Source organism: Austrofundulus limnaeus, unplaced genomic scaffold, assembly GCF_001266775.1.
Source record: "Austrofundulus limnaeus strain Quisiro unplaced genomic scaffold, Austrofundulus_limnaeus-1.0 Scaffold994, whole genome shotgun sequence".
Taxonomy (NCBI): domain Eukaryota; kingdom Metazoa; phylum Chordata; class Actinopteri; order Cyprinodontiformes; family Rivulidae; genus Austrofundulus; species Austrofundulus limnaeus.
The window spans coordinates 74130-83887 of record NW_013953396.1 but is presented as its reverse complement, the minus strand read 5'-3'; the positions used below and the strand labels follow the sequence as shown (position 1 = coordinate 83887).

Here is a 9758-nt window from a genome sequence, read left to right as displayed (position 1 = left end):
GTTATAACGAGATCCAGTTTAAAAATAATTTCATGTCATGACAGCTCTACGCTTCTGTAGGAAGCCCTATTTTCCAAATTATTTATTTTTAAAGTCTGTTATGTTGTGAGTATACAAGATAAACTGATCACTATTTCATTTATTGATTTTTGATTTATTAAAGTTGCAAAAAACAAATGCTTTACAATTCTTCACTATAAATTTGCTTCCAATGATTTGACTCATTCTGTAGCCTCATAATAAAGTAGAAAATACTTTGAAAAAGCTTTATATAAAAAGAATTAAATGAAACCAGGAATAAATGATAGTTATAAATCCTTCTAGTGAATCGATCAGTGTTCCTGCTTCATGAAGCTTTATAAATATAGACTTTGTAGTTCCAACCTGATGTGTTAATGCCTCTGTTTTCCCACAATGCACCTAGTAAGAACAGAAACTCTGTGGCCTACGCTGCCCAGAAGTCCTGGCTGCTCAACGCTACAGTGGAGGAAAACATCACCTTTGGAAGCCCTTTCAACAAACAAAGGTGAACGCCCAACAACATGCAGCAAACGATCTAAAGAGTTCCGTTGAAAAACGAACAGCTACTAGGACGAAGCTTAAAGTCCATATTTGATGCCTGTTAAATCCCCATTGGGGAGTCAAGTTTTGAAATTTGGCTGAATGGTATACCCTAATCATTTTTACATATACAGTAAAAAAAATGTCAGTAATTCTTTCTGTTGACAATTATAAGTTGGTTTGTGGTGACAGGGTTTTATTGTGTGGTGTTCAGGTACAAAGCAGTGATTGATGCGTGCTCTCTTCAGCCCGACATCGACCTGCTGCCYTATGGAGATCAAACTGAGATTGGGGAGAGGGTATGAAAATCGAATGTAACTTTTTAACTCCGTCAGTTCTWATGTCCTGGTACTAAACTGATGTTTCTGTTTCAGGGCATTAATCTGAGTGGAGGTCAGAGACAGAGAATCTGTGTGGCTAGAGCTCTTTACCAGAACACCAGTATTGTCTTCTTGGTGAGTTCAGGACTTCACTGGAAGTGTCTGTATTATTATTTTTGATACATATTTGTGAGGGATACCACATGATGGGTGGTGGTCCTGATTTTTAAAATTGAAAATTGGAAAATGTGTCCTAATGTGTCCCATTCCTGGGAAGGGTGTGACTGATCGTTTAACTTTGGATTCATGAGATGCATTGTGATTCTTGCTCTGGTTCTTGCTCCTCTGCATTAATCAGTATTGAATAGTTKAATTTCCCCCTGTGAAAGCTTTATTTACTTAACAAGCCCATCTTGGACATTACAGCCTTCACTGGCGTTCCTTTATACCCTCCTGACACTTTGTAATGTCTGCAGTGATGAATTTAGGCTGTCGAACACAAAAAGGAGGGAATGTTTTCTTTAGGATTATTTAACTCTGATCCTATCTGATCTTCAAAATCRAGTGAGATCTAAATGTCATGGAGTCTCCTCGTGTAAGGCGTTAAGTCATCACAACTTACCATCTAATAAAGAAACACACTGCACATGATATTCCATGTTGATGAACCTTTGGCAAGCATTTATGGCATAGCTAAATTTCTAATCTTCCAAATATTGATTGGTGCCAAAAATCCAATGAAAAWATTTCACACCCTGTTAAAATATGTGTCCAAAAGGACTCTGAGAATTTGATGCTTTTTTTWAATTCAAGCTATGATTGATAAATTAAATCTGGGTGTATTTTCTACTAAATGCTTAATACCTTAATACCCACTGTTTGAGCAAATTTATTTGTAACTATGCCGGTAATTCATCATCAGGATGGCACATTAAAACTAAGGCATGTGCCCCAACAACAAGGGTCTGATGACTCCTATGCTACAACTGCTGAATGTACAATGCCAAAAACAAATTCACAACTGATTTGCAGCTCTAATGAAAAGACTGTAGGTTTACTTGTGGTTCCTAGAGTTTCTAAAAGTTGAATAGGAGGCAGAGCTTCTAGTTATCGGCCTCTTTTGTAGAACCAACTTCCAATTTTTCTCCTTGAGGCTGACACTCTTGTCTACTTTTAAGACTAGACTTTCCTTTTTGATAAATCYTATAGTTAGGGCTGGTTTCCTGGGTTATTCCTTAGCTCTGCTGCTGTAGGYTTAGACTGCTGGAGGACAAACTGACAACATTCCTCACTCTGCTGCTACCGTTACTCCATAATTAGCCATAAAAGTACCACAAGTACAACAAAATACTGTGGCAGTGYAGACAGTGTTTTTGCATGTAGAATAGGTTGCCTTCAGGCCCAGGCCGCCCTTGAAAAAGAGATATGAGATCTCAATAGGACTTGCCTGGTAAAAATAACGGTAAATAAATAAATGTAAACATGTAAATGAAGTCTCAGATGAAAAACTTTTGTTTACKATGACATTTAACCAGTGGTGGGCAGCGCTAATCTAAAAATTAGCTCCGCAATTTCTAAAGCACTTATGAAAATATTTAGGTCTGCAACTTCAAAGCGCTTATGCCTTTAAAAAACTAGTGGAAGCTATTTTTAAAGTGCAAGTGCAATGTCACACTTACTAGCTGGCAGCAATTCATGTACAATATATGCACAACRTTGCCAACTAGCAGTGTATGAACTCTTTTACAACTTAATTCTACAACCACCGATTGCTGGGGATTTGATTTCCTGAAACAGACCTTTAGCTCCTGGTGTAAAAATTAAGAAGTTGTTGAGGATTGCTAGTTCGGCTGATTCTTTAAAAAGTTGTTGAGGATTGCTAGTTCGGCTGCTTCTTTGTCTTTTTCTTTTGTTTGTTGTAGTTTTTTCATTAAAGAAGCATCAATAAAGCAATTTTAAAACTGTTTATTGGAAAACTGAAGCGATGTATTCTGGGTACATGACGGATTTGATTTGTGACGGGAAAGCACGGAGTACAGGAAACTATCTTCCCTTCAAAATAAGAGATTGGATTTTAAAGTTTTCCATGTAGTTGCCTCATTTGACCACTAGATGTCAGTCTTCATCAGCATAAAATTTTTAAATCATTTCTGAGTCTCTAACCCTGTTGTCCGATTGCTTCGACCAATTACGTCAAGTATTGAGCTCCAGCGTTTAAACTTTTTATGTATTTTTTTAAAAAGGAGCTCTGATTGTAATGTAAAATAAATCAATACATACAAAATTTTAGTATGGATTACAAACGTTAACTGTTTTTGCTAATGCCTTCCTGCTACGTAAGCAGACACAAAGCATTGTGGGAAATCAGAACCGTGACCGAAAAGCARCAGTCAGCAAGGATGTATACCTTTCCAATAAGTGTGTTTATTTGGGAGGGGTGCTGTTGGATGTGTTGTGATTCATTTACAGCCAATTAGTTATTAGCAGTACTACATTTTAATAAAAAAAAAAAAAACACAAATACGCTTATGAATTATAAAATTAGTAAGACCGCTAAAGTGCAAACAAAATATTTAGGTCCGCAATTAGCGGATTTGCRCTTTAGCGGGCTGGTGCCCACCACTGCATGTAACATTTCAAAGAAGCTATGTTCATGCTGCAGAGTTTCCATTTCTGGCTAGGAAAGTCAAAAATCTCTCATTTTTAACTGGGTTTCTCATTTTCTACATGCTGTAGTTGCTTCTTTTCTGCTTTGCAACTTATTTTGTTTCATGTTGAACAGGACGATCCGTTCTCAGCCCTGGATATCCACCTGAGCGATCACCTGATGCAAGAAGGAATCCTCAAGTTTCTTCAAGACGATAAGCGAACAGTGGTTCTTGTCACCCATAAATTGCAGTATCTTATACATGCAGACTGGGTAAGGTTCACATTTTACAACCTATAATAAAACATACACATGTTGACAGGCTTAATCCTTCGAATCTCTTCATTCTCATGGTTTTACACACCAAGAAATATTAAAGGGGCAATATTATGTGTTTCTCAGCCATATATTTAAATTCTATATCATAATAAAGTAACTGTCACCTTTAGTTGTTAATAAAATGCTGTTTTTATGTTTAAATAGAAAATAAATTTGTCTTCTCATCACTTCCTCTTCTAAACACCTTGAAATTGGCCTCTGTCTCTTTAAGAACCTCCTTCCTTATTGGGAGCTCAGCAGACAGTTTCAGTTTCAGTTTCACCAGTTGTTTGCTTTGTTGCTGCYGAGAGCCTGCAGGGGTCAGGGTTGAGGGGTGGGGAGGTGTGCACTGTGATGAGGAAGCTCCAAAAGGCGGTTCTAGTCCCACCCAGTCRTTTTTGCTCCCCTGCCTGACTGCCTTAGGACACAACAGGATATCTCAAATGTGCATAAATGAGTCAAAGTAAGACTTTGGGCATGTTTTTAATGAGAGGGTAACATTATAACATGATATAAAACTCAAAAAAGTTGATTTTACATGATACAACCCCTTTAATAAAAAATCTTGTCCTATCTTGTTTTCAAATTGATTGAATACAGTCTCAAAGTYAATATATGTTTTTATTTTGTGGTGTTTGTCAGAAACTGAACCAAAATATGCTTGTGGCACGTATTAACCAGGGGCTCCAAACAAGTATGACCATCTTTACCTTACTGGTATGAAGCAAAGATCTGTGTTACCAGGTGCCAGGATGGAGAAAGATCAGCAATGACCTTAGAGCTGGAGTTGTTGTTGTTTGTCAATCTGGGTACACCATTTCCAATCCATATTCTTTGGACAGACGAGACCAGAGTAGGGTTGTTTGGCTGTATTATTCAATTCAGTTCAATTCAATAMTACTTTATTAATCCTAAAGGGAAATTAAATGTCGTTGTAACTCATATTATTGTGGTTTCTTTAAAGAGTTTTATAGATACTGATGGCTGTGGGCAGGAAGAATCTCCTGTAGAGGTCTGTCTTATAGCAGATCTATAGAAGCCTTGACTGATGTCTCAGTTGTAGTTTGACAGTCAGATGAAGAGGGTTCTCAGGGTTGTCCATCGTATGGTCATAAAGCCTGGCAGGGAGATGCTGTATTCAGGTATATAATCCTGCACCTAGTCTCAGTGAAACACATAATGTTATATTCCCAATACTCTGGTTGGGTTCTTGTTAGGACTTGGAGTATGTCCAAATATTCCCCAACAATCTCCCGTTGCCCATCATGATTGATGGAAGAGATAGTTTGAACTTCCTCCTTCTCTCTCTCCCCACTTTGYTCATGCTCTGMATCCACAGCATCTCCTTTTCAACTCATTTGGGATTGGGAGCTGTAGTTAAGGCTGTACTTTGAGGTATTATTTGTGCTTTTGAGATGTTAATCTGCTGCTCCCAGTTGTAACAAACCACCATGCTRCTATGGTTACGCATCATAAGAAAATGTCCAAAAGCAAAATAGGTGTTAGCAAAAATCCTTCCAGCTTCCCAGCATCTAATAGCAGAGGGGATATTTATCAAAAAAAAGCTATTTTCATCCAGAAAAAGTGGAATTACAAATTAATTAAAGTTTAAAAAGAATATCTCAGAATGAATATAACAGTTCCTTGTTACCACCTCAGRGCACAATTCAGTAGCAGGTTTGGAGAAAACCAAACACAGTATCAGCACTAACCCCTCATTACAATTGAAAAGCACGGAGGTAGAAGACTGGTGGTTTGGGCCTTGRCCTGGTCACCCTGCAGTCATTGGGTTGACAAACTCTTTGCATGTCAAAGTTACATGGAGTCAAATGTGAAAACTTGTTCACCTGCCTAAATTTAGCTGAAATTGTGACAGGAAACRAGACAATGAGCCCAAACAGAAGAACATCATCCTTGGGAAAAAAAAACGAATCAGGGTTTTGCACCAGTCTAATCAAAGTCCAAACCTTAAGTAAATTGAAATGCTGTGGTGGGACCTTTAGTTAGTCGAGCAGAAGTGAATGTCAGTAAAGTTTAATAAACTGAAGTATGTAAAGAAGTGTGTGTCAAAATTCCCCCATAAAGATGTGAGAAGCTGACTGTCAAACAGCTACTTCAAGTTATTGCTATCTTTTCCTCATTTAAAGGCCTTAGATTATGTCCTGATCCTGATCATTGACAAACTAATGCGTTTTCCATGACTGTCTGGTGTTTTTTGTGTAGATCATAGCGATGAAAGATGGCTCAGTGCTTAGAGAGGGAACCCTGAAGGACATACAGACTCATGACACAGAACTTTATGATCACTGGAAAACTCTGATGAACAGGCATGACCAGGAGCTGGAGAAGGTAACCTCACAGTTTCAACTTAAAATAGAATATTACATTAATTTCACAAAATTCTATTTGAAGAAACTTAAAGATGAAGAAACGTGTACATTTGAAAACTGATAATTCCCCAGGTATAGTCTCAGGTAGTTTTAGTTTGTTGTAACATCTCTGGAGATTTTATCGTTTTAATTGGATAATGGACATCTTTGCAGGACATTCAGCAGGACAGTCAAACAACACTTGAAAGGAAAACCCTGAGGAGAGCATTCTACTCCAGAGAGCCCAAGAATCAAATGGATGATGAAGATGAAGGTTCAAAGTTTTTTTTTGTGATTGTAAATAGCTTTCAAAATTTTAGCGCTGCTGGTAGATATTTTCATTCTTAATAATCAAACACACCCATTTTTGTCACTTTGTTCATAATTAAGCACTATCAAGTTTTGTCTCAAATATAAACGTACTACTTCAAATATTCAAATCTGATTMTTTTTTGCCAACAGAGGAAGAGGAGGAGGAGGAAGATGATGATCATTTATCCTCCACTACCAACAGACGATCAAAGATCCCTTGGAAGGTCRCATATTTTACATCTGTAATTTACTGCATCATGGGTATTTTAGAGTTGATTAAAATATTAATAGCATCAAAAGGAAATAAGCCAGTTGTTGCCTGGACTTCTCTACAGGGTGTATCAGAAAAAATGATACTCTCAGAAAAATCGCCATAAAATTAACATAGAAAATAATTTTGAAAATGTGAGCGTAACCTTTGGTAGAGGGGTCATTCAGGTTTTGAATGACACCAAAATCTTCGTTAACGCTTCACAACTTTCGTTCATTAAAACAACATGATCACAAACATCACCTTCCTTGCGCAAAGGACATACATTTTGTGAATTTCCAACTGTCCCTGCTCACYGGAGTGAGCAGTAAGTGAGTAAGTGYGTTAAGATTTTGGTGTCATTCGAAGCAGAATGATCCCCTCTACCAAAGGTTGTGCCCACATTTTCAAAAAGATTATCTTTGTTAATTTTATGGCGATTTTTCTGAGAGCATAATTTTTTCTGATACATCCTGTATAGCATTGGTAAAATCAAGATAAAATGCCCAAAAATATGTGTTACCATTTTTTCCATATTTTTGTCCTTTTCTGACTGTAAGATGAGAAGTGGTTTAAGTTCAGAAGTTTTACAAATGTTCTAAATGTTATAATTTATAATAACATACATTTTATGATTGGCTACACCCACATCTAATATAATACAGTTTTTAAAATTTCATATTCTCAAAAATTTTAGTTTTAATCCCGACTGACTGGTAGAGCTTCACCACCTGCTGGTTGACCTTCAGTCTTCTTAAAATAAAGGGTGTCCCGATACCACTTTTTCCCGAACCAAGTACAAGTATATCAGTTTGGGTATTCACTGATACAGTGTACTTAGTGAGTTGGAACTTAAACATTACACAATGATTATAAAAACACAGTTATTTTATTTAGAACCTGATACTAAATCAGATATATCTGATGTTGTTTGGAACGACTGCTTTCCCAACGCTCATGTCTCTTTTCATCCGACTTTCACGTCAGTGATGTGGAGGTATGCAGCTCAAAGTAATAATAGACACCTCGAGTCTGTTTAAATCTTGTAGCTTCRCATGTCTTCAACTAAAGAACAGAAGTCCAGTTGCTTTGTTTTTGTTTTAATTTTCCATGTCCTGGATGACTGAGAATCCACAGAAACATGATACTAAYGTCTGTCTCTGAAGGGATGGTGCAAAAACTACGGCTATAGCAAATGCTCTTATAGCAAATTGTTTTAAAGGCAATAAATTCTACTTTGATTTTAATTATCCATACAATTAATTATCTGATTTTAAATTGTGAACCATGATAAATGATGTGTTGTTCAGTGTGACCTGTAGTGTGATTGACTGTAAAAAGATCAGTCTGTGAGCATCTTTTTCTGAGTCTCGATGATGATGGTTTAAGATAARTTATCCTTTGTGTGTTCAGGTGTGCTGGTGTTACCTGTCCTCTGGTGGCTTCTTCATGGTCTTCCTGATGATTTCCTCGCAGTTCCTCAAACACTCTGTCATTGTTGCTATTGATTACTGGCTGGCTAAATGGACCTCCAAAACCAATCAGAGTACAAACCCAGGGTCAGACATGAACAATGGAACCATGTTTGCTGACAGCAGCAACATAACAGTTCCTCCTCCTGGTCTTCAGGAGGCTGAGGTGTGATATTCTTTTTTCACTATGATCGTAATGGAAGTTCATTTTATCAGCTCTGAMCTCTTAATGTTTGATTTTCCAATTTAATGACAATAAGATGAGAAATACAAAATGTGCCAGTTGAAACATCCCTGGACCTGTAAAATGCCCAGTTAACATTATACTGTACTTTATAGAAACTAAATTTGTATTTGGACATTGGACAAGCAGTGTGTATTTTGTGTTTGAATCACAGAATGACTCGTACCATCTGCCCGTTTTTGTCATCCTGTGCGCTGCTGGGATCACTTTGTGCCTCATCACCTCCCTCTCTGTGGAGTTTCTGGGCCTTTCTGCAGCCACCAACCTGCATCACAACCTGCTCAACAAGATAATCCACGCTCCCATCAGGTAAAAACACAAAACAAACACACGCAACCATCTGGTCTGAAGTTAAAAACCAACAAGCTCAGTTCACAATCAAGTACAAGTATGTTTTAAAACTGTCCAGGATCAGCTCTTATTTTTTATTGCCTGTGTTGTTTTCTATTAAAGTTATTTAATTTTGTGCAAGGGCTTCACATAAGGTAATCTGTTGATTTCCAAATATATTTCTACAATGACCCAACCATGAAGAAGTGCACTCCATGTTGTGACAATGTCTTGTGACATGTGATTCGTTCCCAATATATAAATTGAGTACGAAAGCTTGATACATACTATGTTGTCATATGCCTTTCATTGGTTCTGTTGGTGTGACGTTTTACAAGGGGCAATACATGATATTGCCCCTTTAATAAAGTCCAAACCAAACACACAGCAGCCACTTATACAATCATTTCTTCCAGCTTCATATTTGTGGAATGAAAAGGCAGAAAACATTGGTCTTGTATTGGTACATGTGACTGAGTACAGGGCACAATCTGTACCATAGAGAAAAGTGTATAGACGTGGTTGGTACTCTTACAATGCCACATATACAACACCAAATGTACATTAGCAAGCACACAGCATTATAAATAATATGCATTGATTAGACATAGTATAAAATCCCTGATTTTTAGGCCTACAAAGAGTGTTGCTCAGTGAAGCTGATGTCACAGTGCCCATTGTGTGAAAGGAGTGGGATTTGGTGTGTATGTTCCCAAATTTTGGTAAATTTTTGTGCAAAATGTGATTTGTAAAGAGGAAAAGCAACAGAGCAGAACCTTGGAGTAGTTTTTTTTAAATATGTTCAATACGAATGAAGAGAAGTCAATAAGGTAAATATAAGGGTTTAGTAGGGACAGACCCAGGGCGCAGGCAGGTTTAAAAAAGGAACAAAAAGATTTATTAAATAACAGAAAATGCTGTTGAGGCAGCTCAAA

General features: G+C 37.3%; 1 protein-coding gene across 1 annotated transcript in view; it reads left to right on the top strand.

The window, feature by feature from the left end:
• The window catches only part of abcc9 (ATP-binding cassette, sub-family C (CFTR/MRP), member 9), a 72323-nt gene that overhangs the window by 37695 nt on the left and 24870 nt on the right, over positions 1 to 9758 (top strand). Inside the window, exons 18-26 of the mRNA XM_014030065.1 lie at positions 425 to 526; positions 776 to 860; positions 936 to 1016; positions 3664 to 3801; positions 6070 to 6195; positions 6390 to 6489; positions 6678 to 6751; positions 8191 to 8415; positions 8648 to 8802. Coding sequence (XP_013885519.1) covers positions 425 to 526; positions 776 to 860; positions 936 to 1016; positions 3664 to 3801; positions 6070 to 6195; positions 6390 to 6489; positions 6678 to 6751; positions 8191 to 8415; positions 8648 to 8802 — 1086 coding nt within the window. The remainder of the gene's footprint in view (positions 1 to 424; positions 527 to 775; positions 861 to 935; positions 1017 to 3663; positions 3802 to 6069; positions 6196 to 6389; positions 6490 to 6677; positions 6752 to 8190; positions 8416 to 8647; positions 8803 to 9758) is intronic.